The 25,445-nt window shown below is 48.1% G+C and overlaps 15 protein-coding genes across 18 annotated transcripts; 11 read left to right on the top strand and 4 right to left on the bottom strand.

The window, feature by feature from the left end:
• The first annotated feature begins 18 nt into the window (after positions 1–18).
• On the top strand, positions 19–2,508 carry FOIG_12038 (uncharacterized protein). 3 transcript variants are annotated; one of them, XM_031212758.1, is made up of 4 exons: positions 19–640; positions 759–1,290; positions 1,345–1,925; positions 1,986–2,508. In XM_031212758.1, the coding sequence occupies exons 2-4, from the start codon at positions 878–880 to the stop codon at positions 2,093–2,095; spliced, it is 1,104 nt and encodes a 367-aa protein (XP_031057636.1). In that variant the 5' UTR covers positions 19–640; positions 759–877; the 3' UTR covers positions 2,096–2,508. The 3 variants fall into 3 exon arrangements, with proteins under 3 accessions (XP_031057636.1, XP_031057635.1, XP_031057637.1); XM_031212759.1 differs by having other exon boundaries at positions 46–640; positions 787–1,290; positions 1,986–2,414; XM_031212757.1 differs by having other exon boundaries at positions 19–1,290.
• Positions 2,509–2,568: 60 nt separating this feature from the next.
• FOIG_12039 (uncharacterized protein) lies at positions 2,569–3,240 on the top strand (the record flags this gene model as incomplete). The annotated part of the gene is made up of 1 exon (XM_031212760.1): positions 2,569–3,240. The coding sequence occupies one exon, from the start codon at positions 2,569–2,571 to the stop codon at positions 3,238–3,240; it is 672 nt and encodes a 223-aa protein (XP_031057638.1).
• Positions 3,241–3,479: 239 nt separating this feature from the next.
• On the bottom strand, positions 3,480–3,858 carry FOIG_12040 (uncharacterized protein; the record flags this gene model as incomplete). Its single annotated transcript, XM_031212761.1, has 1 exon — positions 3,480–3,858. The coding sequence occupies exon 1, from the start codon at positions 3,810–3,812 to the stop codon at positions 3,480–3,482; it is 333 nt and encodes a 110-aa protein (XP_031057639.1). The 5' UTR covers positions 3,813–3,858.
• Positions 3,859–5,650: 1,792 nt separating this feature from the next.
• FOIG_12041 (uncharacterized protein) lies at positions 5,651–7,024 on the top strand (the record flags this gene model as incomplete). Its single annotated transcript, XM_031212762.1, has 1 exon — positions 5,651–7,024. One exon carries the CDS (start codon positions 5,651–5,653, stop codon positions 7,022–7,024), a length of 1,374 nt encoding a protein of 457 aa, XP_031057640.1.
• Positions 7,025–7,211: 187 nt separating this feature from the next.
• Positions 7,212–7,484, top strand: FOIG_12042 (uncharacterized protein; the record flags this gene model as incomplete). Its single annotated transcript, XM_031212763.1, has 2 exons — positions 7,212–7,246; positions 7,292–7,484. The coding sequence occupies 2 exons, from the start codon at positions 7,212–7,214 to the stop codon at positions 7,482–7,484; spliced, it is 228 nt and encodes a 75-aa protein (XP_031057641.1).
• Positions 7,485–9,269: 1,785 nt separating this feature from the next.
• Positions 9,270–11,117, top strand: FOIG_12043 (uncharacterized protein). Of its 2 annotated transcripts, XM_031212765.1 has the most exons (3): positions 9,270–9,550; positions 9,605–9,951; positions 10,024–11,117. In XM_031212765.1, exons 1-3 carry the CDS (start codon positions 9,393–9,395, stop codon positions 11,010–11,012), a joined length of 1,494 nt encoding a protein of 497 aa, XP_031057643.1. In that variant the 5' UTR covers positions 9,270–9,392; the 3' UTR covers positions 11,013–11,117. The 2 variants fall into 2 exon arrangements, with proteins under 2 accessions (XP_031057643.1, XP_031057642.1); XM_031212764.1 differs by having other exon boundaries at positions 9,605–11,117.
• Positions 11,118–11,411: 294 nt separating this feature from the next.
• On the top strand, positions 11,412–12,990 carry FOIG_12044 (uncharacterized protein). Its single transcript, XM_031212766.1, has one exon. It carries the CDS (start codon positions 11,465–11,467, stop codon positions 12,914–12,916), a length of 1,452 nt encoding a protein of 483 aa, XP_031057644.1. The 5' UTR covers positions 11,412–11,464; the 3' UTR covers positions 12,917–12,990.
• Positions 12,991–13,530: 540 nt separating this feature from the next.
• On the top strand, positions 13,531–14,262 carry FOIG_12045 (ubiquinone biosynthesis protein coq-4, mitochondrial; the record flags this gene model as incomplete). Its single annotated transcript, XM_031212767.1, has 2 exons — positions 13,531–13,558; positions 13,616–14,262. The coding sequence occupies 2 exons, from the start codon at positions 13,531–13,533 to the stop codon at positions 14,260–14,262; spliced, it is 675 nt and encodes a 224-aa protein (XP_031057645.1).
• Positions 13,593–15,128, bottom strand: FOIG_12046 (programmed cell death protein 5). Its single transcript, XM_031212768.1, has 3 exons — positions 15,076–15,128; positions 14,934–15,022; positions 13,593–14,881 (listed from the first exon to the last, which is right to left on the bottom strand). Exons 1-3 carry the CDS (start codon positions 15,097–15,099, stop codon positions 14,605–14,607), a joined length of 390 nt encoding a protein of 129 aa, XP_031057646.1. The 5' UTR covers positions 15,100–15,128; the 3' UTR covers positions 13,593–14,604.
• Positions 15,129–17,250, bottom strand: FOIG_12047 (uncharacterized protein). The gene has a single exon (XM_031212769.1). The coding sequence runs from the start codon at positions 16,776–16,778 to the stop codon at positions 15,381–15,383; it is 1,398 nt and encodes a 465-aa protein (XP_031057647.1). The 5' UTR covers positions 16,779–17,250; the 3' UTR covers positions 15,129–15,380.
• A 189-nt stretch (positions 17,251–17,439) lies between these two features.
• On the top strand, positions 17,440–18,638 carry FOIG_12048 (uncharacterized protein). Its single transcript, XM_031212770.1, has 3 exons — positions 17,440–17,685; positions 17,743–17,918; positions 17,966–18,638. Exons 1-3 carry the CDS (start codon positions 17,505–17,507, stop codon positions 18,164–18,166), a joined length of 558 nt encoding a protein of 185 aa, XP_031057648.1. The 5' UTR covers positions 17,440–17,504; the 3' UTR covers positions 18,167–18,638.
• Positions 18,639–18,670: 32 nt separating this feature from the next.
• On the top strand, positions 18,671–20,882 carry FOIG_12049 (asparaginyl-tRNA synthetase). The gene is made up of 4 exons (XM_031212771.1): positions 18,671–19,852; positions 19,920–20,185; positions 20,234–20,542; positions 20,593–20,882. Exons 1-4 carry the CDS (start codon positions 18,815–18,817, stop codon positions 20,672–20,674), a joined length of 1,695 nt encoding a protein of 564 aa, XP_031057649.1. The 5' UTR covers positions 18,671–18,814; the 3' UTR covers positions 20,675–20,882.
• Positions 20,883–21,053: 171 nt separating this feature from the next.
• Positions 21,054–22,087, top strand: FOIG_12050 (uncharacterized protein). The gene is made up of 2 exons (XM_031212772.1): positions 21,054–21,402; positions 21,529–22,087. The coding sequence occupies exons 1-2, from the start codon at positions 21,203–21,205 to the stop codon at positions 21,770–21,772; spliced, it is 444 nt and encodes a 147-aa protein (XP_031057650.1). The 5' UTR covers positions 21,054–21,202; the 3' UTR covers positions 21,773–22,087.
• FOIG_12051 (uncharacterized protein) lies at positions 21,726–23,794 on the bottom strand. Its single transcript, XM_031212773.1, has 4 exons — positions 23,412–23,794; positions 23,309–23,361; positions 22,070–23,254; positions 21,726–22,021 (listed from the first exon to the last, which is right to left on the bottom strand). The coding sequence occupies exons 1-4, from the start codon at positions 23,488–23,490 to the stop codon at positions 21,977–21,979; spliced, it is 1,362 nt and encodes a 453-aa protein (XP_031057651.1). The 5' UTR covers positions 23,491–23,794; the 3' UTR covers positions 21,726–21,976.
• A 123-nt stretch (positions 23,795–23,917) lies between these two features.
• Positions 23,918–25,336, top strand: FOIG_12052 (uncharacterized protein). Its single transcript, XM_031212774.1, has 2 exons — positions 23,918–24,174; positions 24,219–25,336. The coding sequence occupies exons 1-2, from the start codon at positions 24,055–24,057 to the stop codon at positions 25,212–25,214; spliced, it is 1,116 nt and encodes a 371-aa protein (XP_031057652.1). The 5' UTR covers positions 23,918–24,054; the 3' UTR covers positions 25,215–25,336.
• Positions 25,337–25,445: the final 109 nt, after the last annotated feature.

The raw sequence follows: 25,445 nt of genomic DNA on the forward strand, positions 1-25,445 counted from the left end.
GCTTGTGCCTGCTCTCTTTCCCAGCTTATTTCCCCGGGCCCCAAACGCGCAGGCGCTAGCAGGTAGACGCCAGCTTCCGCGAGTCGCAGTGCTTTTGCTTGCGAAGCTCTTCCCCAGAAAAGAAAGCGTGAAGCTCTCTTCTTCCTTCCGTCATCCGCTAACCTCTTTTCCTTCATCTTTCCATCCTCCTCCACTCTCACAACGACTCTAGGTCGAAGTTCCAAAGTGTTTCTCACGCTTTGATTACCACAAATTGTCCGTTCGACCTGCCTTGTTTGCGATCAAGCTTGGAGCGCGCCAGAGCCTGATTCCAATCATCGGCCAAAATCGACGCTTGAGCACGAGCGTTGGGATCACTAACACACGTAGATCCCTGTAACTAGGCGATTCTTCGCGAAACGAACCCGGTCGCGATCTGTTTCGATATCGAGGTTTAGGAAAGAAGGAGATTGATCGGGCTGACGGCATCCTCTATTCCATTGCTCCCCATCTGTATCTGAGCGCTCGCTCGGAATATCGGGAGCTAGACAGCGAGGATTGCAAGCACAGAGCTTCGTCCTGAGTATCGCATCTTTGAGTCAAGAACCATCTTATCAGGGGGTTATACCTATAATAAGGCCCCAATCTTGTTACGAGGAGTGTACGTATTGCAAGCTCCCAGTCCAATTCATTTCTCTCGGGTGTACAAGGCCTCTGAGTCTTGCGGGCGGCGTTTGTTAGCGATGGAACGTTCAATGGCTGATGACTTATGTGTAAAGACCAGAGGCCAACTCTTGTATCTCGCAGGCAGCCTAATTATCACATTTGACAATATCCTCATTACTGCCCAAATCTCTGCACGGCATTAATCTGTGCCAAGTGCTTAAAGTCAGTAAAAATGGCTGAAGAAGATTTCGAAATCGATATCTACGGCGATGAGAGCAACGACCATCAGCAAGATGACCACCGAGGCGATGACAATAACCAGGACCATCACCAAGGCGATGATCGAAGGGATAGCCATGGTGACCAGAACATGGAGGAGTACCACGCCGACAACCACCACCATGCAGGAGACAGCCACAGTTCAAGTCATCTTCAAGCGCATGGTTCTCAACAGGGGACAAAGAGGAAACAGGAAGATGATGGTCGACCAGTTGACCAATCTGCCACAACCTCGCTCATGATCTCGGAACTTAACTGGTGGAACACAGATGATGATATTCGAGGTTGGGCGCGAGAAGCCGACTGCGAAGATGAGATTAAGGATATCACCTTCAGCGAACACAAGGTCAATGGCAAAAGCAAGGGGTACGATTTTCTTAGCTCCAAGTGTCGGGACCCGGATGACTGACAGATTCGTAGCCAAGCTTACATCGAGTTCTACTCGCCCCAAGCATCTACAGCCACTAAGCGTCGTATCGAACAGATCATAGCTGAAAGCCAAGGGGCCCAGAAGAAGCTCACCTTGACCTACTGGACCACTACCAACAATCCCTTCAAAACCCTCCCCAAAGATGCCCCTGCCAGAGGCAAGGATCAAAACCGTGCACCATCCGGCTCATACAACAATGACCGAGGCGGCGGTCATATGGGCGGTAACTTTGGTGGTGGTTTCCGAGGAGGAAGGGGTGGAGGCTACAACCGTGGTGGTATGAACCAAGGTGGTTACAACCGGAACTTCAACAACAACAATAATATGGGCGGCTACAATAACATGGGAGGTGGTTACAATGGACCCATGGGTGGCGGCGGCGGCGGTAACTTTGGCTTCAACAACCGCGGAGGTATGATGGGAGGGGGCATGCGTGGTGGCCCTGGTGGTATGCGAGGTGGTCGAGGAGGCATGATGGGTATGAACCCCATGGGTGGGAACATGGGCGGGATGCCTATGGGGATGCCTGGAAATATGGGCATGGGCATGATGGGACCTAACGGTATGCCTGGTGAGTGATCCTTATTAGTAGACAAACAAGGCTCTTTGAGTGCAAAGCTAACATGTACAGGGTTCCAAGGAATGCCTCCCAACTTCAACCCCGGCTTCGGCTTCAACCAGAACCAGGGCGGCGGCGATTGGGGCAACCCTCATGGAGCAAAGAGACCACGACCAGAGTAGTACCCCGTCGTTGGGCCTAATATTCCGCGCCAAATGATCCCAATGGCGCCTCTGAGTACAAACACAAGCACAAGCATGGACAAAGGGAAATCGGGACAACAATGAGAGTCTGATATGCGTGCATTTAATTCCGATCTCTAGGCCAAAGACGAGTACGTTTTGGGAAGTTTGCGAAACCGCATGAATATGTTATCGAGTGAAAAAGGTTGAGGGATAATGGAAAGCAGTAACTGGGCACGTGTAACATAGATTATGGATGTTAAGGTTAGGGCATTGGCGTCAACAAAGCGTTTTGTTTAAGTTTTCGTGAGTCACTGAAGAGAAAGTTACCTACGTGAATTGTGATATTGCCTAGAGTGGGCTTGAGTATATAAAGAACATGAAGTCTTCTCCCAGACCGATCTACTTTCCTCATCACACGCAATTATCAATCAATGGACTATCCCGCACCCAGAATTTACCCGCCCATCGCGATGGACACTGAACAGCCCGTTATCTGCATCAGATATCGCGCCGCCTGGCCTTCTCTGCCCCGACTGCCCCTAGACGTTTCACGAATGCAACTACCATCCAGTATCCACGATCGACAAGGCGAGATCTTCGATCGAGTTGAGAGAATCCTCCAAAAGAACAACATCTCAGGGCCAGAGACTGAAATCGAGCTGGTCGTACGCCGAATGAACCCAACTGTCTTGATCAAGTCACCATGGAAGAAAGACAGCAAGACAAAGTGGGCGCAAACGGCCGAACAAATCGTGGATGCCATGAAGAAACACTTCCAAAGCGCAATCCACAGAGGCCTTCACGTTGAGATGATAGCACCGCAAAACTACGAGACGGTGTACATCGGCGTGGTCGAGGAAGATGTACCATGGGACGACATTCGAGCTGTTGCGAAGCGCCATCTCGACTCCTCCGATGCAACACGCAACTATCTAAGCACCCTGACCCTCACCAGAAGGGGATTCTCCAAGCCCGAAGAGAACCCGATCACCGTGTACATTGGATGCTTGGAAGATTCTGACGAGACCAAGTGGGATGGTATCATCGATGGAATCGAGTCTGAGTTTCGTGAGAGAGGATGGATGGACATTGTTGTTCATATTGAGCACAACTGGCCATTCACTAGGATGACCGTTGACTAAAAGATATGGCTTTGGATCATGGATACAAAATACTCCTGGAGACAACAATGGAACATGTGCAGCCGGCGGGTGTTTGACGGTGGAATCCCACTTGAGTTTCAGCGTCAAGAGAAGGCACAGAGATAACACAGCACCAGGTCTAATCTAGCGTTTATTTGATTACTCGAGGACCACAGCCCTGGGGTGGAAATGAAGTACGATAGCGCTCATTACCGTTAAGAACAAAGTATAGCACTGGTCTACCCCAAGAACCCAGACTCATTCGTCACATTGCTCTCCTTTGTAGCCTCTTCTTCCTGACGTTCGCGAAACGTCTTCCGCGGCCACACTGAAATGTGCTCATTGCTAAAAGTCGGATCTTCTTCTCTGTTTCTAGAGCGTGCAAAGTCCAAGACAGCGCGGCGAAAGGTCATCATTTCGATCTTGTTGGGTATGTTGATGAAGATATCCTTCTTCCATTGGTGGACAAAGATGAGGTAACGGATTGGAAAGGGGGAATCTGCCTCGAGATCGGCTTGGTATTGCTCGAATACGACGTCTCTCCAGGTTTTATTGAGATTTCTGGTTGTCATTCTGAGATGAAATAATGGAAAGTGAATATTGTTGTGTTAGAAAAGGTGAAGTTGTTGATGCGGATTGAGGTGGTTGCTTAGGTTGTTAGTCATGCATCGTACGTCACTTGATCGACAACCGCAGAGATCAGCTATAAGATCACAGTCAGGAACCATAAATCGAGACTTGGGTAAGTATAGAATATAGAAAAAAGGGCATGGGATGAGCATCTGTGAATGACTCAGGTCGTCTGAGGCTCTGTATTATCTTTCTGAATGTTCTTGGATGCAGCCTCCAGCCTTTGATACCTGAGTGTTCAGATCTAAGGCATCCGTACCTTCTCGTGTCGTCTGCGAGCCCCACGTGATGCCGCTTTTCATGAGGTGGGAATGAAGGACATCGGCCTCTAAGGAAACAGGGAAGGCACTGTCAGGCAGTGCTCGCCTCTGTTGACGGTGTCAAGAATAACAGCTGCCAGCTGTCGGGTGATCTCGTGCACTCGGAGGTGCAGAGTATGATTTCAAAAGATGCCAGTAGATAAAAAAGGGGAAGCTCTTGGTTATATGTGCCAGAAAGATCCAAGCTTTATTCCGGCAGTGCGCTTTGCTGCGTCACAGATTGTGATTCACTGTCGATTTCAAACAGTCATCCAAGGTACTAGGTAATAAGTAGAGGATTGCCAAATTTGGCACATTTAAGCTCCAATACTGGCTCTGCGATCCAATGCTCTAAGGATGCTACAGAAGATCATAAAGCCTTGAGAAGTTGAACACAGATATTGAATTTGAAGAGAATATGGAATATGAATTGTGGTTGGTCTCTGTTCAAACTCGTAGAGACGAAGCCACATTAATGGAACTCACGTTTCAGTTTGTGAAGCGGCTGACTACCAACTTACTTGTCTCACGAGATACATTAATTGAAATGAGACAGACTTCATAAAAGAACATAAGCTTGCTGAGAAAGCTCCAGTGAATATTCAGAGAAAGTAACTCTAGTTAGTTTCTAGGGAGTCACTGGCCTGGGGAGCTCCATCTGACTCTCAGCTTTGCTATTTTAATCGTAGGAATTGACCCAGAGACTTTAGGAAACCACGATATAAGCCCATTAATTCAGTGAAGTATCATTGGATAATCGTGATTCGAATATGTAGTTGCCGTAAACCTCATTATCTTCACATTGCAGCTTAGGTTTGCCATTTCCCGGTTCCTGTCAAAGAAAGGCGAACAATCAGTCTTTCTCAATTTGTTCAGAGAATTACAACCTACAGTTCATTCTTCTAGAAGTTTGTGTCTGCAATTGTCATGCATGTTCTCTCCTCTCTGACACGGAGACCTGCATTGGAACAGCATTGATATGCCTGGTCCCCCTTGAAGGTCCCTATATTGCATAAAGCTGTTTCAATGCAGCGATACGTAAAAGCTGGTGGAATCTGCAATTATCGGCAACTTGCAGATCCCTTTATTAGGCTGGTGGTTGTTGGTTCAAAACGCCATTCAACTTATCCGCCCTTTGCCAAGGCTAACTGCAAACTCTCCGAGGCAAACATTTGTTCAGGGTCTGTGCTGGGCAATGAGACTCGAGTCCGTCCATGTTCGAGCTAAAGATGTTGAACAAAGAAAGCGTTCAAAATATCACATGTGTCGACCAATGAAAGTTATCGGTTGTTTGTTCCAGGTCAGCACATGGTGTGAAGAGATTCAATGGCCTTTGATCTATAAATACCTAACTCCACGGCTCAAGATACAAGACTCAAGACTCAGCAACCACCAGCTTCAACTCAATGGGCTCTAGTGATCCCATACTTACATTGTCAATCAACAACACTGCAAATCTCAACTCCCCTGACTTCGCCAATATGTCGACCCCAGAGGATTACTACTCGGATGAGTGGACAGACACTGATTCAGAAATCAACTCAGACGACCTCACGGACATCTGCTCAGGTGACGGCTCAGATGCTGGTCCAGACGCCGGCTCAGAGCTTGATCGTGACGTTTTTGGCCCTCTCGTTGACATTAGCGAGGAGTCCATCATCGCTCTGGCCACCAGAATCGCCAGAGATGTGCTTCATGTTCTCCCAGGCAAGGCAGAGCTTCTTAAAACAGTTTCCGGGTCTTACAACATCGTCCACATTGTGCAGCTGGAAACCGTCAAGCTCGTTATTCGAATCCCCGCTACAGGCTGGGGGGGTGGAATGACAAAGGTAGCAGAAGATGCCCTTTCATCGCAAGTCGCAACAATGCGTTTCATCAAAGAACAGACTGGAGCGCCTGTGCCCGAAGTGTACAGCTGGGACCCAACCAACAACAACGAAATTAGTGCACCTTTCATCTGCATGAGCTTTGTTACCGGAGAGACCGTGTCTAGTGTCTGGTTCAAAGACTCAGTGGATGACAAGGCGCGAGAACAGTTTCGTCTCAACATTCTGACCAGCATCGCAGCCATCATGGCCAAATTCTCTTCCATGACTTTCGACAAAATGGGCTCCCTGATGCAAGCAGAAGACGGCTCTTTCTTTCTCGGCCCAATGTTTGAGTGGGTTGAAAATGACGATGACAGTGTGCATGCCAAAGCTACGCGCACCTATTTCTCAATGGATGAGCTTCTCGCGTGCAGCATAGAGTCTGGACCTACGGGCAATGTGTGGGATCGCGCAGAGGACAAGTTTCTCAAAGTTTTCTTGGAAAACTCGCCACTTCTTCATTATCATTCTCGATTTGTTCTCTGCCCGCCTGATTTTGACTCCCAGAACGTTCTTGTGGACGAAAAAGGGAACGTAACAGGGTTGATTGACTGGGACCATTGTCAGACAATGCCGCCTCACCTCGGGTACGCCGCTTATCCAGGATGGCTCACTAGGGACTGGGACCCTTTGATGTATGGCTGGCCCCATTACCAAAAGACTGAGGATTCGCCAGAAACCCTGCAACGATATCGGGAACACTACAGCAAAGAGATGTGTAAAGCTTTGTCGGGGCAAGGAGACTGTGGTGTCACACAAGACAGCCATATTGCTGAAGCCATCGCCATTGCAGCATTGAACTCTATGAACAGGCTGGAAATTTGTTGCAAGTTTGTCCAAGTCGCTCTAGGTCTTGACAAAGACGACGCTATCAGTGTTATTTTGGATATTGGAGAGGATGAGTATGACAAAGGAAAGTGGAATGTGTTGAAAGACAAGCTGAAAGCTTTGGTCTGCCCCCCAGCCACACCCTCGCGAGAAGCTTGAATGAAGTTCAGATAGGAGACAAAGACGTCTAGAGAATTGATTTATGTCCGTTTCTGTATAAGTACTGCCTTAAGATGACCCGAGAAGATAGTTCTAGTCACAAACCATATCGCGATCATTTGAATCATCATATCTGCGAAGACAGATACTCGACTACGGTTATATAACTGACCATTGAACCTCCATTATGGGATGCAAAAAGAGAGAAGGAAAGCATCATTGGTAAGTAAAGCCCCGGATGGATGACTACAGAAGTTAACAAGACAGCCCCGTGTGCAATGAAAGTGCCAAAACCCGATGTGTGAAGAAACAACATCTCGCCATCTGCGGTGGATGTAAGAAGGCCTTTTCAGTGAAGCACAATCGTCGGTGCCCCTTTTGCCTGGGAAAGGATACCAAAGAGGAAAAGAGACACGCGAAGGAGGATACCATCCAGGAGGAGGAGGAGGAGGAAGAGTGATGTACAGTATATGATATATGAACGAAGAGGAGGAAGAGAAGGGAAGCACGGGGGAGGGAAGAGAGCGATGTGCAGTTCAGGATATTTGGGTATAGAGTGGCTTAGTGTGGACTACCAGTAGTTTCTGCACTGAGCAGGTTTGCTGGAGCGAGTATCTTTCTTGCCTTTTGTTTTGATATTACAATTGACTTTTGTACGGGTATTAAACTTGTAATCGTTTTGCTGTAACATAGCTTTATGTTAAGGAGTTACTGGAAATAGCTGGAATTCATCAAGGCTTTCAGACGTCGTAGATACAAGTTCCATTGTTGTCAATGGGCTGGGTTAGTTGCACCCTGTAACACGTCAATTAAGATCAAGGCACCAATTAACTCTGTTTGAATGAATAATTGGTACTAATGAGCTGAACCTTGGTTTATTGGTTCTGTGTCTGGCTTGAAACCCCGAGGGATAGTGTCTCCTCCACGAAGTCTTTGGACTTAATTGTCGCTCTAATTTAAGCCCCGCGTAGTATTTCTGACATAACTTTTAAATAGCAGATACGAATCCTTTCGATTGAACGAAGCGAGGTTTCAGGATAGGGGAAGTGATAAGAGAACAGAAAGAAACTGGAGACACCCCCTTGATTGAACAGTTACTGAAGGTGATTTCGATCAACCGGAGCTTCTTTTTCAGATATGAAAGTGAGGGTTAAGCGATTAGAAACAGATGGGACCATCTTTTAGAGTTAGTACTTTGTGAGGATGGATATGGTCAGACACTGAAAAGTTGTCTCTACCTCTTTGGAGGAGAAACATTGTTCTCCAGCAAGGCAAAGGAAGTTGTCAATGGTGGTACTCTTTCTCAGGGGTACCGTTAGCCTTGGCACTTGAAGAACTCAGATATAGCTTAGAAGCCATGAGGAACATACAATCTATACAAAGTCACAAGTTGATAGCTGTAGCACACACCTTTGCGCAAGAGAGGTGATGAGCAGGCTACTTGACAGGTCGTATGATATGCCTTAGTCCCTTAGAAAACTCATAAGCTTTTCAGCCGAACTCTCATTAATTGACAGATGAAAAATAAATAGCCCAAACGGGGAACAAACACTGCTATTGATTGACACACGCTGGTCTAATATTACAAGTGGCCTGTTTGTGTCTTACTGTCCCTGATCTTAACCTTGCACTCCCGAGATACAGTTCTATTACATGTGGGAATAATTCTGAGTTTCCTGTAACGAGAGTTAAATTGGGTCGGTATTCCGTGCAAAGTTTTGTGTTCAACTGGTGTAGAGATCTTGACTTCGTAGCTTGGAGCGTTGCTGTACAGACCTCAGTGAACTTGGCCTCAGGCTGTGGAGGTATTATAATGATGTTCTTTGATTGCGTGTAAGATAAGAGATAAAGCTCAAGACTAATAATGAACTAGATATCCTTTCTTTAGTACCTTCCTTTGGAATTAGATGTCTCCTGTGCAAAAGTGTCTGGCTCTTTTGCCGTGCTCCACAGAATAAGCGTTCGTATGAGACCCAGTAACACAATGAAGTTAGAAAACGATTAGGTTAATTAGCTCACGATAAGCGAAAAGTATTTATAAATACACATAACTTTAACGGTTTAGATAGCATCTGATGGCCTATGACTTAGCCTGGATTTTTGAGTATCTCTAGATGGCAACAAATGCGTTCTAAAGAGCGCCAGCCATATCTACCTCATACTGACGTGGGGTGAGACTTTATTAGCTAATATACTGGTTGTCTTCCAGCCATTTGTGAGTTCCCTCGAGTATGTATGTCGTTCCCGAAGTTTGACTGCAGAATACCTAACTTCACTTACGACACAGCATAGGAGAATATTTACAGTTGGTAGATAAGCTCTTGGCTCTCAGATTTGACCCAACACATGCGCATCCAACTTTCGAACCATGCTTCAGGTAATCGCCAAGAGTTATGAAGCTCACAAAAGCTTCTTTCTCGGGGGTTATAAAAGGCTTTGGCAAGCCGGTCTTTTCGTTGTTGTTAATTCTGCTCCCTCGATCTTCCATGACTCGAAACCCCGCTACAATAAAAACGCTCATCACATGTAAGTCTCGCTTGGGAAGAGGAGGAGAATACCGAAGACTAATGCAGCTTCTAGCACAAAGATGCTTCCATTTTTGTGTAATGAGATTTGGGACCTTGTATTCTCCAACTTTGAGGATACCATAGATGTAGATGATGGATCAGATCATGGCCTGTATCCATTCCCCAAAGACACTCATATTCCAACTCTTAAATCACTGTGTCTTGTCAGCCATCGGTTCTACAAATTGGCCAGGCGAAATCTGTATCATACCATCTCGAGTGGAACATTATACGGCCAACAGAATAATACAAAGATGTGTTTACTCGCCCGTACGCTCCTCTTAAACTCAGAGCTCAGGTCAGAAATCCGTGCAATCGATCTGAGTTCCTCAGGAAACTGGAAAACTCCCTTGGTCAACAGTGAGTTTTGGCCATCAAGCATTGAACGCGTTGAACCTACTCAACTCCGAGACTTGCTGAAGGAAGACATAGAAAGATACTCTGCCACTGAAGCTGGGACATGTTTGCTTCTGACCCTCATGCCAAACCTTCGGATGGTCGCATTGACAGACCCCCGGACAAATTCCAAGGCACTGACCTGGATCCTAGGGGGGAAGATGAGGACTCCCCAACCTGGCACTGAAGATCGACCAGAATTAGTTGCGAACTACCTCGGTCAGCTAGAAGAAGTTCACTGGTCGCCAATACAGACCAGGCTAGAAGATTCGGACAACTGTAGCACGGAATCTTTACTACTCCTTCCCAACATCAAGCGACTCTTCCTATCACCTTTCGAACCCACCTTCACTATTAGTCATCCCGTGGTTCCAGACTTTCAGAGCGGGCTACAGAGTTTGACAATCGACGGCTGTGTGATCAGACCCGCCTTCCTACAGTACAATCTTTCTCGATGCAAGGCCCTACAGTACTTGGACCTGGATCTTACAGATTGCTACGACATAAAGGCAGTGGATTTGAAGGTGAACCTGCACAACTTTGGAAGCGTTCTCAGAGAGTTTGGACAAGATCTTGTCAGCCTAAGGTTGAGATTTTACGATTGCGAAGAGTACGCCCAAGGCAAGATTGGCTCTCTGAAAGGACTTAAGCGCCTCCGACACCTTTCGGCTCCAGTATTTGTGCTTGTCGGTGTATGCAAGGACGCAATCCCACTACCGGAAGTCTTGCCTGGATCAATTGAAACGTTTGAAATGCATTTTGTGGATGAGTATGGGCTGGCAAATAGCGACACTCTGGGAACAATGTCTGCTGTGAACGACGACCGAGTGGTTCGCTTACTTAACAACAATCAATTGCCTAAGCTACAGGAAGTTGTATATGGTTGTTATATGGACGGCCAGAACGACAGGCTCACTAACTTCACTCAAGTTGAGGGCTGGAGCGTCAAGAACGAGGCACAGCTACGGCGCTCGTTTGCCAGAGAGCCATTTTCTCGGAGGATTGAATTAGTACGCGGAGAATAGAATGTATATTGGTTCACCCTACCTACCTAATGAGATAATGAAACTATGGCTTAGAAAGAGATGATCAGTTTGAGGAAAATCAAACAGACTGTTGTGTGACAGATACATTACATCACCTACATACGAGTACCCGGTGTGAATATACTGAGTTATTTCAGCTGAGAAAAGAGACAACTTGAGACGGAGAAGAAACGGTTTTAATTGGCAAACCTGCAAGGTATCATTCCAGACTACGACAATAGTCTTGATTCAAGCCACAGCCTGCTCGTGCATATCATGTTACTCTTGAGGATACCCTACCTATCGTGGGTTACACAACATAAGTACCTCACAAAAGTACCTTTTGTACTTAAGTACGAGCTGGCAGCCTGATCCCCTCCGATGCCATTGGCATCTCATCTTCTCTGCCCTTATTCCATTCTACCCCAATCACCACCTCAGTCACCATCACCATGCTGCTGTGCGTGCCCAACGAGATTTTAGCTCACATATTTTCCATCATTGAGTGCGAGGATGTGGAAGGCGGATGGGATACCAAATCCTCATACTCGGCACTCTTGTCTCTGAGCCGCGTTTGCAAACGATTCCGGGTGATTGCGGAGTTCTATCTCTACCGAAACATCTTTCTCCTTGAAGACGACGCTGATGAGAAATGGCTGCAGTTTGCAAGAGGCCTGCAACGGGATCCTAAGCGAGGTCTCACCACCAGGAAGTTCTGCTCCCAGAGATATGATCCCATAGCGCCTCCAAACTTCCTCCGCTTCCTGACCAAGTATTTCCTGAGATTTTCCTTGTCACCTGATCGTGATAGAATCCCCCCAGGTCTCAGGTCTGTCATACAGCACGAGTTGGAATCCAGAATATACAAACGGCAATACAGAAGTTTGCGAGTGCTTCTCTTGCTTCTCATGCCAGATCTGAGACACCTCGAGCTGACCATTACCGACCTAAAATCCACGCCGTTTCTTTTGAATGGTACATTCGAAAGTGACGAAGACTACGGTTGTTATGGTTTTGAGACCAACGAAGAAAGTCCGAGCTATAAAGGTATCCCCAACATCTTCTTTTTCCGGCATCTCGAGTCGGTAACTCTCAGATCCTATGACGACAACCTGGGCTCGCCAATACGGGGGAGAACATTCAGTGGCATTCTAAACCATCCATGTGTCAAGGCCCTGAGACTTGACGGCTTTGCAGTGTGGCACTGTACCTGTATGAGATTGAATTGGGGCAAGGCGCCCAGCAACCTGACAAGGCTTGACCTTGACAACTGCATATTACAGCCCATGTCCCTCAAACGCATTTTGGAGAAGTGCAGAAGCCTTACCCATCTCAATATGGCCCTCACAGGCTCTGGAGACGTGAAAGATCCCACACACAATTCTGAGGACTTTGGCATCGTTCTCAGAGAGCATGGGCGGAATTTGGTCGAGCTTTCAATCACGAAACCAATGTGGGATCCTCACATCGCCGATCCGTTTAACTTCATCGGACCTCTCAAGGAACTGACAGTTCTGAAACATCTATCCATTGGCAGGCTCAACTTTGTTGGGCCCATAGATGATGATACAAAGAAGGACATAACGATACACGACGCCCTTCCTCAGTCCTTGGAGACTCTCACCATTGAAGCAGAGGTGGCGGGTTGTTCGTGTGACTTGTACAGAGTCAGACAGACGGAGGAGCTAGTTTGCAACACGCTCACGTATGAACAACTCCCGCCGGGCTTAAAACAAATCCACATGAAGATGCCACCGGGGCCGGAGGCGCGAGGTTATGAAGTGAATGAAGCTGCTGAACTTGGGGGCTGGCGAATCGGGAAAAAGGGTCTATGGGTGCGGAGAAGAGGAGAGGAGGAGTACGGAGTGATTCAATTCATCACCAGTGCGACTCGGGCTGGATAAGGTAGTTCTAGTACAAAAACCCTCGTATATCTCATTTCAATTACACAATCAATATGAAACCTTCAATGATCCGATTATCTTCTCGTCGTTTTTACCTTTGCTTTAAGGGTTGTGATCGAGCCTGGTTACAGTGCAGAGCAAAGATATCACCCAACACCAGACATTATAAGCCTAACTAGGCGTTCATTCATTATTTCCGTCGACTTACCGAGATATTAACAGGAACTACACAAACTCGGTTATTTCCGTCGAACTAAATCAAATTGAATATACAGTTCCACCCAAGAAACTTCAGCGCTGATTCGTTCTGGTCTCTCGGTAATTCTTGAAGCTGAGTCATGGCCTAACCCGTTAGATCATCACCAGAGCTTAAACATCGAACCACGGCCATCATCCTCAGATAACGAGCCCAAATGGAGAGCGCACTTCCTAAACTAAGGTCAATTGGATCTGCCCGGAATGTTAGCACATTGATACGGGCAACATCTTGTGCATCCTGCTCTTCTTCGTCACCGAGGAGCTTCACAAGCTTGAACCGCCCCCCGCCAAATTACCCAGGCCATGTTCCTCTAACGAGAGTTGAACGGGCTGGGCTGGCCATTGGGGCCAGCGTCATGTCTTTTTTTGATCCCTATCGGCATGGTATGTGATTTTCCCCCCTTATAGAACCCTTCCATGTCCCTGACTGACCTCTCGTAGACCTCATCGCCGCTACTGGCGAAGCCACTGCCACACCCTACTTTATCTATCGCCTTCGCGACGCCATGCTCGCCGATCCAACCGGCCGTCGTATCCTCCGAGCTCGACCTCGAATTTCCTCCAAAACCCTCTCCCTCGAAGCTCTGCGCGCACTACCCGAAAACTCCGTCGGTCGCGCCTACGTAGGGTGGCTCGATCGCGAAGGCGTCTCCCCCGATACCCGAGCTACAGTGCGGTACATCGACGACGAAGAGTGCGCATATGTCATGCAGCGATACCGCGAGTGTCATGACTTCTATCACGCTCTGACTGGTCTGCCCATTGTGCGCGAAGGTGAGGTTGCTCTCAAGGCTTTTGAGTTTGCGAATACTTTACTTCCCATGACGGGATTGAGTATTTTTGCGGCTGCTACCATGAAGAGGAGCGAGAGACAGCGATTCGCCTCGATATATCTTCCCTGGGCTCTGAAGAACGGGGCACGGAGCAAAGAGGTCATCAATGTATTCTGGGAAGAGAGACTTGAGGATGACGTTAGTGACTTGAGAAAAGAGCTGGGTATTGAGCAGCCGCCCGATATGAGAGACATTCGAAAGAGGGAGAGGGAAGAGAAGAAGAGACTCAAAGAGCTGAGAGAGCAAGGGCTATAGTTCTCTGCTGGTTTTCTTCCATCCGACTTCTCGTGTAATACTTGTACTCTACTGTATCAAAGGTCAAATTCAGGATTGCCAATTAGCGTTGTTATTGAGGCCAAAATTACTGTTCCAGGATTCCCGACCTGTGAAGTCAATTGAATCATGCACATCATCATATCGTACGAGTAGAAAACCCAGATGCTACCCTCAACGTCTGAGGAAGACCTCCCAGATTCTGCACCGAGCCATCACATTCATTTTGATTCCTTTCACTCGAGACAGAAAAGCAGGTCCCGCCCACGAATTTGCCTTATTTCCTCGCTCTGATCTTCAATTCCATGGTATCACAAGCACCTCTTACAGATCCAAATCGTCATCATCGTCCCACGCCTTGCGTCTGCTCACAACAATCTTCTCCTCCTCCTTGCTCTCCGACATAGCGTTCAGAAGCTCCTTGAGTTGTGCTTCAGTGACCTTCTGTCGAAGTTGACCGGTTTGTGCAAGCGTGATAAGTCGGTTCTCGATATCGGCGGCACGCTCCTCTTTCACAAGTCGGATACGACCTAGGCGGTCGGCGGCTTCGGGATGGAGGATCTGGTTGAGGATGTGTTGGCGAGCATCATTTTGCTGTTGCCTATTCAAGGTCAGTAAGACAATGTCGTACGGTATGGATCGAGACAACTGACTGGCGCTGCTGTTGTTGTTCCTGACCAGAAGAACCGCCTCCACTGCCACCAGCTTCAGCCTTCAGTTGCTCCAGACGAGCTTTTCGTAACTGCGAAGAACATCAGTGATGGACTCCCGATAAAATCCACAAGAGTGAGCTACCTGTTCTAACTCTGCGTCATCCATGATCTTGATACGTGACGTTCTTTAACGATTTGGTAAGTCGCGAGATCAGCCTGACGCCGCGGGGTTGCTTTGCACATCGTAGGAGGGGCATTTGGGTTACGTAAGCAAAATCAAGCAACACAGTAAACATCATGATACTGTTGATTTGGTGTCACATATTCTGTTAACTGAGAGAGTTGTTGAGTGTCTTTAGTTCGAATAGCTCAAGTGCTAATGTGAAAATCTCCAACCATATATAGAATGCCCCAAGCGCCAAATATGCAATTCGTTAATACCCTATTCTACAAAAGAAAGCCATTTTTCAGCATGCGCTGCTGAGTCTTCTTCCTAACATCGTTTGGCGATGCCTCCTGGACTGGAATGATAGACCGCAACTTTTGCTGTTGTTCAATACGTCGGGCCTTAATCATTTGAACCATCAGTTGATTTGTTGGTGTGTCTATGCCGAGAATCCTAGCCCGCTTCAAGAAGTATCCGTTCTGATAGTTTATATCTGTTTGTAGACCCTTGTTGATGCGTGTCAGCAGATCACTAGAGGCGTTGCTCTTGCCAGTAATACGGCGGTAGCAGAACTTCTTGAGGCCTTCTCCGCGGAGGAACTTTATGAGGTCGGGCGAGTCTTGGACCTCGGGCATGTTCTCCGTCACTAGAGCCATTTCCCCCAGAAGCTGATTCATCATCTTCTGAGCATTTCGATTTTCCAACAGACCTTGGTATGGGAGGTCAAGGAGCACGCAGACGGGCTCAACAGCAGCCGTGAACATAATGGAAGGTAGTTTGAATCTTAGCCAGTGCTCATAAGTACTGAAGGTTGTGTTGAGCTCTTTGACCCTTCTCAAAGAATGCATCATACTAGGCTGCTGCTCAGCGGGGATGTAAAGCTCCTTCTCCGCATTCAGTACCGGATCGGCCTTGGTGAAGACTGTTCGCCCACTCTTGAACTGCTTAACAGAATCCCTGTTCCGGTTGAAACCGAGCGCGTGGGACATATGACCCAAGTAAAAGTTGGGCTCAGGCTGGGTTCCGTCAAAAATTTCCTCGCGGACCCGCTCGAGAACTCCCATGCCGTCGTTGAGAAGACAAATCGATGTTTTATCGTCGATCCGATCTTTGACTGAGACGATCGCCTTGACAGCTTCAAAGCCACGGCCGGTAACTATCAACTCATCGATGTGCGAGCGGTCAGGTTGAGGTACAACATCGTCCTCGGGCATGGCTGCATTCTTCTCGACATATGCATTCTTCCTCGTTCGTTCAGGTTGAACCTTTTCGACATTTCGATATCTTGACTTGGGCATCTCGCGAAATGGCACCGTCTCAACGGAATCATAAACACTACATAGAGCGTGGGCGATGAATCTCGATCTTACATCTTCGCCCAGGATATGAATTTTATGTACGGGTCCAGATTTCGCTGCTTCAGCTGGAATGACAACCGAGGGGACGTAGAATTGCGACGAAGGGCTTGTCGATGTAGGTGTGACCGATCCGGCTTGGGTACTAGAGCTTTGCCATGGCCGTGATGGCGCACTGCCGAGTTCTGGGGGTACGGCCTCTGGTTTCTTCTGTTCTGTCGGAGGCACTGCCGAAGCAAAGAGTCGTGTAAAGCCGAGATTAGGGCTATTTCGGAGCCATCGGGTCGATTTCCTCGCTATTTGAGCGGTCGCCCGCGGCTGCATTATAATTGCCAGCTTGACGTTAGTGATCGAGTCGTCGTGGAGAGAAAAGGTGGCTCAGAAGCCGAAAGATCGAGAGTTTAATATGTGCACGCGCGCATCCAGACTCGAGCGAGAGGCGATGGAGGCTAGCCTGTGGGACTCGGTTTTTGGTAAGTCTGATTAACGATACGTCGGTTTCTTATCTCGTGAGTTCGTGAAGGCGTTGAGTTGCGTTGGAGCTGGTGATGTCGATACTAAATTGGTGATGCGTTGAAGAATGACAGAGGCGAGTCCGTTTTTTCCCTTTAGCTCACTTAGACCATGGCCAATTAGAGTAACAAGAGCCCAAGTTTTCGATCTTCAATAGTGGGGTTTAAAAGCATCAATAATTGGCCAATGAGTGCTCGGCTCCGATATCGTTTGGTCTGATGCTGAAATTAGTGATGCTGAAGACTACACAGCATGAAAGAGAAATGCAAGTAACAGAATTCGTGTATGGAGTTCGCTGAAAGAAATCCACAATTCATGGAGAGCTTACACTTTCAGCATTCTTTTGTTTTCAGCCTGGGGATGTTCTTGGCCTGCGGTACCCTTTAGTTGCATCACTTCGCTTCATGAATGCAAAAGCCACTAAGCCTTATTGGGTCTCATGGTTGACAAGTTTCTGCGCCTGTGCGAAGTCTTTCATGCGACGACGTGAACATCGCAACATTGCGCCTCTCAACATTCCTTATCACAAAATCCAACATGACAGACGTCAAGGACATCACACCGGATCTTGATCGGCTGGATAATCAGCTCGATGACCTCGAAGAAAAGCTACAGCCTTTGTTGGGCAACCTCGAAGGCATGGCCTCCCAGTTGCCCCTATTAGACAAGGCAAAACTGTTCTCACTCACAGCTTACGCGATCGAATCTCTAATGTTTTGTGAGAATTCTTGAACCCGACGCGACGCCACATGGTCAATACTGACATTCGTGATAGCATCACTGAAATTAAATGAAGGCAATGAAGCTCAAACTCAAGCCGTTCTTACTGAACTCAAGCGAATTCAGCAATATTTTGGAAAGATCAAAAACATCGAGTCTCCTCCGGAGCCTGAAACGCGTACTTTGACCATTAACCAAGAGGCTACCGCGCGTATCCTCAAGGCGGACCTGGTATGTAGCCGCGAAGTCACGACAGATCCAAGACTGACATTTTACAGGGCGACAACAAAACAATCAGCAATAAGCTTGCCGAAAAGATTGCAGAGGAACGAGCCAAGGCACTGCTCAAGTCTGTCGAGAACCGAAAACGACCAGCAGAGGAGTCGCCTGTCCCATCTCAGCCCAGCTCTTCTGCCGAAGGAAAAGATAAGAGCAAAAAGAAGCAGAAGAAGAACAAAAAGAACAAGTCAAAGAACTGAATTGAAACCTAGCAGTATGCCGATGGGCCAAAGGGTTGGAAAACGCACAGAAGTTTCGCGCCGACTATTGATGGTCGAATTCAGAGCGTGCAGATTCAGGAGGAGGCTTACAATGATACCCAGATTGTGTCAGGCAAATAGATGGCTGGGGACCTACATGGCCCCCTTGAAAAGTTGAATTCACTGGGCATGGCGTTTGGGAATTTGGGATTGACTTTTTGATTTGGGGAGATAGTGATGAGGCAACTACACCTAGACATCAGACTCTTCTGAAACGCAGCTTGCTTCCGAAATTTGCCTTCTTGCGGGATACAATGAACTTTGCATCCAGAGGGGGCACGAATATGTGTTTCAATTGGCATATGCTTGTAAAGTTAAGATAAGGCATCAAAATTACAAGAGCTCCTGACTGGATGGCATCTCCCTTGTCGTCCGGCATCGCATTAGATTTATGGTAAAGTTGAGCTCTTATCGCTTTAATACGTGGAAAGATAAGACAGAGGTGACTAACAATTTTTCACCCCACCATTATGGGACGTGAGTCAAGGGGAACAATCGCGGGGCACCACAACCCCTCCAAGTTCCAACCCAAGGCCGCGATTTCTGTTTTCCGCATCGATTGAAGCAGAAAACAAAGCAAAGCACAAAATGGCGGTTATCTACGTCGACGAAGAAGCCGGAAGCGATCTCCCCGAGATTCAGGGCACTGAGGCCGCCCCCTTCAAGACTCTTCTTGAAGCCTACCACCGCCACGGAGCCGAGTCCGAGTACCAGGTCAAGAAGAAGGACGATGAGGAGGGGTACAAGCCTGCTGCCAAGTCAGCCCTGAAGAAGGCTGTCGCCTATGCTGCTCAGCAGAAGAAGAAGGCCGAGGCTGCTGCTAAGCGAGCTGAGAAGGATGCTCAAGACGAGGCCGCTCGTTTGGCTGTTCTCGAGGAGGCTAAGAAGCTGAAGATCACTAACGACCCTTCACTTCCTGAGCCTGTTGCGATCAACCTCCAAGAGACCGACCCTTCAAAGATTGGTACACTCCGAAAGAGCAAGGATGAGCCTACTGAGGGAGTCAAGCGCGTCTCCGTTAAGGGCCGTGTCAATCGTGTTGCTAAGCAAGGTGGTCTTATTTTTGTAACCCTGCGCCGCGGTCTCAACTACATGCAATGTCTGCTTTCTGGAGATCTCTCCAAGACCTATGATGCTCTTACCCTTTCGAGAGAGACCTCTCTCGAGATCATTGGTGAGCTTTGGGAGGTTCCCGCCGGTGCTCACGCCCCTCTCGACCGAGAACTTCGCGCCGACTACTTCAGAGTCATTGCCAAGGCCCCTGGTGGTGATGAGGCCTTCACCAACTTGGTTCCCGTTGACGGTGACACCAACACCCTCATGAACCTCCGCCACCTTACCCTCCGCCACGAGAAGCCCGCCGCCGTCATGTTCGTTCGCGACATTGTTGAGGATGCTTTCCACACCGTTTACAATGAGTTGGATGTCAAGAAGGTCAGCCCTCCTGCTCTTGTGCAGACTCAGGTCGAGGGTGGTTCTACTCTTTTCAAGTTCGACTACTATGGCGAGACCTCATACTTGACTCAGTCCAGTCAGCTTTACCTCGAGACTGTCCTACCTGTCCTTGGTGACTGCTACTGCATTGAGAAGTCTTTCCGTGCTGAGAAGTCTCTTACCCGTCGCCATGTAAGTACCCCTATATGGAAGCTAGCCAGATATTATATCCGAGTGACCGCATCTAACTTTAATGCAGCTTTCTGAGTACTCCCACGTCGAGGCTGAACTGGATTTCATTACCTTCGACAACCTCCTGGACCATCTTGAGCACGTCATCTGCCGTGTCATCGACCTGACCCTCGAGAACCCAATTGCCGCTGAGGCTATCAAGAAGTACAACCCTGACTTCGAGAAGCCTTCTCGACCTTTCTTGCGCATGCGATACTCTGACGCCATTGATTGGCTGCGAGAGCGTGGTATCAAGAACGAGGATGGCAACGACCACACCTTTGGCGACGATATGTAAGTGTTTCGCAAATTCTGAATGCACACAGACTGACTGGAGACCAGTGCCGAGGCTGCTGAGCGCAAGATGACCGACGAGATCAACCGCCCCATCTTCCTCACTCACTTCCCTGTCGAGATCAAGTCCTTCTACATGTCAAGGGCTAAGGACGACCCCCGCGTGACCGAGTCCGTCGATGTTCTGATGCCTGGAGTTGGCGAGATTGTCGGTGGCAGCATGAGAATTTGGGACTATGAGGAGCTCATGGCCGGTTACAAGCGAGAGGGCATTGACCCTACAGGATACTTCTGGTACACTGACCAGCGCAAGTACGGATCTACTCCTCACGGAGGATACGGTTTGGGAGCTGAGCGGTACGTTATCTGGTACTTCTATGATTCGATATATACTGACAACTGTTTAGATTCCTGGCGTGGCTTCTCAAGCTCTGGACTGTGCGAGAAGCTTGCTTGTATCCCCGATACATGGGCAGATGCACACCGTAAACGATGCGCTTATGAGATGTATAACGAAAATGGAGTACAGGGCTTTGATATAGTAGAACAGACCGCTCTAGAGTTAACGTCTAGAATGAATTTGCGAGACTGCTTTACTCACCGTTTGTTGCATTTACATTGACACAAGACTTATATCCGATAGTGAAATGCCCGATATCTCCGTTGTTGAAAGAGGTCGTAATCTATCGGAGCCTTCACTAACCTCATGACTCAATTAATGGAGGTGTCCACTAAAAAGTTGCCCAGCGGCTGTCAACGGAAGGTCCTGGAGTGCTCTGGACCCCTGGCGCTTGGGGGAATGCCTCTACCGAGGCCCTACTGGCCAATCTTCCCCATCCCTCGTTGAAATTTGCCCCTCATGATTGGCTGCTTTCATATGTGCCTCCGAAATCCGTGCCTCCGGTATTCTTCTTTCCGATCTTTCTCCTCATAACTTAACATCTTGGAACTTTGTTCTTCAATACCAGCATCACATCACCAAATCTTCCGCCAAAACCTCACAACACAACAACCACAATGCCTCGTCAACGATCCGTCGGCCGCGCTCCTTCGCGCCCTACCGCTGCTGCTCCCAAGCCTGCTCCTCAGCAGACTCGCCCTGCCGCCACCCACGCTGCTCCTCCCGCCGCCGCTCACCCTCCTGCCCAGGCCATGCCTCCTCAGGCTGCCGGTTCTCAGGGCCCTGGACTGTTCGGTCAGATGGCCAGCACTGCTGCGTAAGCATCCCCTTGCAAATCTACAACAATTGGTGTCTTCGGAGTTCCAAGTTCCGGGTGGAGCAATATACTCCAAAGCACCTGTAGAGCTCATACTTCGAACACGTGTAGCTAACTTGTTCTCAGCGGTGTCGCTATCGGTTCCTCAGTTGGCCACGCCATCGGCGGTCTCTTCTCCGGCGGTTCCTCCGAGGCTGCTGCCCCCGTCCAGGCTCAGGCCGCTCCCCAAGAGCAGTCCTGGAACCAGAACAACTGCGCTGGTGTCGCCCAGAACTTCACAAAGTGCATGGATGAGAACAACGGAAACATGCAGATCTGCAACTGGTACCTTGAGCAACTCAAGGCTTGCCAGGCCGCCGCTGGTCAGTAAGCATGGACGAGTTAGAAGTTAAAAGAGAACAAAAGGGACTTGATATCACTATGGGAAAGGAAACAACACCGGGGATATATATCTCCTGACAGCGTGCATGCATATAGGAATCTGGCGGGGAAATACTACTGTTACATCTCAGCACTGTCAATTGTACAATACAACAAAAAAAGACATTACTCCCACTCAAATTGGGAAACCCCTTCATTCATCTTTCTCCTCCTCTTCTGGCCGTGGCTCAAAGTTCAGCTTTGTCGTGTTAGCAAGTTCCATACAGAGTGGGATACCGAATCTTACCGAATTTCCATTGTACAACTGTTGATCTCTTTGCTGATCTCTGCGATTCTGGAATGACTGAACACGCTCTTGAGAACTGCCCGGCGCATCGCTCGTAGGCCCTCGGTGCCCAGTGCGCTCATCACCACCTCCAAAAAGACTGAAAATCCATGTGAAAATGCTGAGAATAAATCCAATGACTCTCGAAACAATGCCCTGTGAATCATCGTAGGCGGTCGTAAACTTCTTGACGGGAATAAGCACCAATGTCGAAGACGGAAAAAGGCCGAGATCTCCTAACGGCTTGTCCTCCTCAGTCTCATCAATATTCTTATTGGGTAGAGGTGTGAGGACCTGCTTGAAAGTGTATGGCTGCGAGCCATCGCCTCTATTTTCATCCACCCAGTGTCGGACCTCCTTTAGGTGCGCAGTCGTCTTGAAGCGATTCCTCAGTGTTGATCCATCGAACAAGCGGACTTGAAGAGCCGTTATCGCGCCAGACTTGGAGGTGCTTGACAGCTTTGTCTCTGGTGCGCTCACTAATGATGCTGCAACGTCGCCACCCTTGAGGTTATCAAGTTTCTGCTTCTCACGCTGCTCGGCACGTAGGCGTCGCTCTGCCTTGTCGTCTTCGATGCGCTTGAGAATCCGCGCTTTCTCCTCTTGGTCTTTCTGTTTCTTCTTCCTTACTGCCTCAGCTTGCTTGTGAGCTCGGGCGTTGACCGTATCCATACCAGCTTCGGCCTCAGCTTTGGCTTTCTCTTTCGTCCTTGCGCGTTCCTCCTTCACCTTGCGCTCATTCTCCTCCCTTTGGGCTTGCAGCCTGGCGGCCCTCTCAGCCAGTATCCGACGAACGTTTTCTGACGTTGAAGGAGCCGCTGTTGGTAGAGTGCTCTGCTGTTCTGAAGCTGCGGGTGTCTCTGTCTGGGGCTGTGGTGGGCTGGCCTGCTCTGGTGCCGGGGTTGGTTGGGTTGTAGCCGGAGCCGGAGCTGCAGGTGCAGCGGTGGAGTTAAAAGCAGTCTGAACTCTCCGCAAGAAATCCTCTTTGCTGGTCCCTGGTGTGATGTACTCCTTCAGCTCTCCATTCTTAATGATAACAACAGTGGGAGTCCGTGGTAGAGGGAAGATCTGAGCTAGATATCCGGCTTCCTCGGACCCAGCTTTGAGACGGAGCGCAATAGAATGCTCCTTGAGTAAGTCGCTCAACTACACCGTAATTAGCCCCATCACATATGATCTGCAGATTTTCGTAATCCCTACTGTATCATCGACCAGAAACTCATTTTCCCATTGTGTGCTCTCGTCGCTTTCATCTTAAATGCATGTGAGTTATTGCGTGGGTCAGGGTGATGACAAAACATACCTGTCACGAAACATAGAACAAGTTTCTGCTGACTGACGGCTGTCGAGATGCCTTCCTGAAGGGTTCCCTCATAAAACATGGTGAACTATGTTGATTTTAAGAAATCTTGGCTTCAATTATGGAAAAGTTGAAAATAGTGGGTGAGTGAGCGATTGTGAGCAAGATAAAGTTGCGACGTGTTGTCAAGGTTAGAGTTGTCTTGTCTTGATTTCTACTCCCTTGAGACTTCGTGAATATTTGTCATGTAAATAAACAACAAATACGTCTTAATTAGTTGTGTAGCAAGTAAATTGGACGGTTAAATAAGTAAAGCAAAAGGTTACTGGCAAGAACCAACTCCAATCATGTCTGGTTAAACAAGGCTTGAATGGATTTAAACCAAGCCATCATGAGTGAAGGCAGCTATGAGAGCTAGCTATGACGCTTATGGCATCACGTGGCCGTAGTTTCAGCGCCGACCTTCGGGTTTCGGGGGCTTACTCAGCGGTATTAAGCTCGCCATCCAGTAGAAACTTTACAAAGGATCTAACATGGGAGAGTGAATGAATGAGTCAAAGGGAATGGACATATAATTTCTACAGATTTGGCTTGACTTATCTTTCCACTTTCTAACTTCTCCTAGTGAGAGTACATTTGGCGCAAAATGCTCATTGATCCTGCTTTTCTGCCATGGGCAGAAAGTAAAGGAGTCAAACTAAAGGGTGTTGAACCTCGAATTCTTCCAGGTCGAGGTATTGGTATTGTCGCAACTCGCGATATCAAGGTGAGTAATAAGTCTTCTTTCAGAATTATTCTAATATTTCCAAGCCAAATGAAACTATTTTGAGTGTGCCAATGAAGGCACTTCGCACTATTGACACGGTGCCAAAGAACATCACCGAAGCCCTTCAAGGAGTCTCAGTTCATGGCATCCTGGCTGCTGAAATTGCTCTTGACAAAAGTGATGACTTTTCTGTATGGAAAACTGTCCTGCCAACCCGGGAAGATCTAGAGGCCGGTGTGCCCATGATGTGGCCTAGTGAACTTCAAGCCCTTCTACCCAAGAGGGCCAAGGATATCCTGGATAATCAGAATACTACATTCAGGCGCGAGTGCGAAATTGTCCTGAAAGCATTCCCAAAATTGACCAGAGATGAGTACTTATACTCCTGGGTTCTCATCAACACCAGAACCTTCTACAACAGCATGCCCAAGATGAAAAGCTACGCTCATGCTGACCGACTAGTCTGCATGCCCACAGCCGACCTCTTCAATCACGCTGACCAAGGATGCAAGCTCGCCTATTCAGCCCTGGGATACAGCGTTCAAGCGGACAGAGTCTATCACCAAGGTGAAGAAGTCTACGTATCGTACGGGCCACATTCAAATGACTTTCTCCTTTCCGAATACGGTTTCATTCTGGATACAAACCGATGGGACGAGGTTTACCTCGATGAAGTGATTCTTCCAAAGCTGAACAAGACACAGCGTGCCGACCTTGAGAGTATCAATTTTCTTGGAAGATACACTCTCGATTACCAGACATTAGGCTGTCATCGAACCCAAGTCGCATTGCGAATGCTATGCTGTACACAAAGGCAATGGCAGCGGTTCTTTGATGCTCAAGACGAGGGGCGTTCGTCACAGGCTGAGGTTGATGAATTATTGTTGACAGCACTGAAAGATTTCTTGAGCATCATCGGAAAGACTCTGGACGATATAGATGAGGTAGAAGGTGGTTCGAGTAGCCAGCGGGAACTCTTGCGGCGCAGATGGCAGCAGATTGAAGCCATGGTGACCAAGACAATAGATACACTTTCATGAATCTTTCCGTACCTATCCGAATAGCGACGTTGGATAATGCATAATCGTGGTTCCATTCTGTAGCTCAACTAATGCGCATGGTGATAACATTTCTGTGTAAATGGAAAGGAACAGTTGGGCCACTTTCATACCCTTTAACCTAAAAAGCTTCACTGGCAATCCCCCTCTCATGGGTCCAGGAACTCTGTTGTTTCCTGGTATTTTCTGAAGGTTTGCAAAGTGTCTGCCTTC

This window comes from Fusarium odoratissimum (genome assembly GCF_000260195.1).
Source record: "Fusarium odoratissimum NRRL 54006 unplaced genomic scaffold supercont1.24, whole genome shotgun sequence".
Lineage (NCBI taxonomy): Eukaryota > Fungi > Ascomycota > Sordariomycetes > Hypocreales > Nectriaceae > Fusarium > Fusarium odoratissimum.

Bases quoted from the DNA above. Each gene is read 5' to 3' on its own strand.
- FOIG_12038 (XM_031212757.1), top strand. From the start codon at position 878: ATGGCTGAAGAAGATTTCGAAATCGATATCTACGGCGATGAGAGCAAC. The intron at 1,291-1,344 runs GTACGATTTTCT...ACAGATTCGTAG, and splicing joins GTCAATGGCAAAAGCAAGGG to CCAAGCTTACATCGAGTTCT. The intron at 1,926-1,985 runs GTGAGTGATCCT...TAACATGTACAG, and splicing joins GGGACCTAACGGTATGCCTG to GGTTCCAAGGAATGCCTCCC.
- FOIG_12043 (XM_031212764.1), top strand. From the start codon at position 9,393: ATGCTTCAGGTAATCGCCAAGAGTTATGAAGCTCACAAAAGCTTCTTT. The intron at 9,551-9,604 runs GTAAGTCTCGCT...TGCAGCTTCTAG, and splicing joins AATAAAAACGCTCATCACAT to CACAAAGATGCTTCCATTTT.
- FOIG_12044 (XM_031212766.1), top strand. From the start codon at position 11,465: ATGCTGCTGTGCGTGCCCAACGAGATTTTAGCTCACATATTTTCCATC.
- FOIG_12046 (XM_031212768.1), bottom strand. From the start codon at position 15,099: ATGGATGACGCAGAGTTAGAACAG. The intron at 15,023-15,075 runs GTAGCTCACTCT...TGTTCTTCGCAG, and splicing joins ATGACGCAGAGTTAGAACAG to TTACGAAAAGCTCGTCTGGA. The intron at 14,882-14,933 runs GTCAGTTGTCTC...GACCTTGAATAG, and splicing joins GAACAACAACAGCAGCGCCA to GCAACAGCAAAATGATGCTC.
- FOIG_12047 (XM_031212769.1), bottom strand. From the start codon at position 16,778: ATGCAGCCGCGGGCGACCGCTCAAATAGCGAGGAAATCGACCCGATGG.
- FOIG_12048 (XM_031212770.1), top strand. From the start codon at position 17,505: ATGACAGACGTCAAGGACATCACACCGGATCTTGATCGGCTGGATAAT. The intron at 17,686-17,742 runs GTGAGAATTCTT...CATTCGTGATAG, and splicing joins GATCGAATCTCTAATGTTTT to CATCACTGAAATTAAATGAA. The intron at 17,919-17,965 runs GTATGTAGCCGC...GACATTTTACAG, and splicing joins GTATCCTCAAGGCGGACCTG to GGCGACAACAAAACAATCAG.
- FOIG_12049 (XM_031212771.1), top strand. From the start codon at position 18,815: ATGGCGGTTATCTACGTCGACGAAGAAGCCGGAAGCGATCTCCCCGAG. The intron at 19,853-19,919 runs GTAAGTACCCCT...ACTTTAATGCAG, and splicing joins AGTCTCTTACCCGTCGCCAT to CTTTCTGAGTACTCCCACGT. The intron at 20,543-20,592 runs GTACGTTATCTG...ACAACTGTTTAG, and splicing joins TACGGTTTGGGAGCTGAGCG to ATTCCTGGCGTGGCTTCTCA.
- FOIG_12050 (XM_031212772.1), top strand. From the start codon at position 21,203: ATGCCTCGTCAACGATCCGTCGGCCGCGCTCCTTCGCGCCCTACCGCT. The intron at 21,403-21,528 runs GTAAGCATCCCC...ACTTGTTCTCAG, and splicing joins CAGATGGCCAGCACTGCTGC to CGGTGTCGCTATCGGTTCCT.
- FOIG_12051 (XM_031212773.1), bottom strand. From the start codon at position 23,490: ATGTTTTATGAGGGAACCCTTCAGGAAGGCATCTCGACAGCCGTCAGT. The intron at 23,255-23,308 runs GTAGGGATTACG...ATTACGGTGTAG, and splicing joins AGTTTCTGGTCGATGATACA to TTGAGCGACTTACTCAAGGA. The intron at 22,022-22,069 runs GTAAGATTCGGT...AACACGACAAAG, and splicing joins AGTTGTACAATGGAAATTCG to CTGAACTTTGAGCCACGGCC.
- FOIG_12052 (XM_031212774.1), top strand. From the start codon at position 24,055: ATGCTCATTGATCCTGCTTTTCTGCCATGGGCAGAAAGTAAAGGAGTC. The intron at 24,175-24,218 runs GTGAGTAATAAG...AATATTTCCAAG, and splicing joins TCGCAACTCGCGATATCAAG to CCAAATGAAACTATTTTGAG.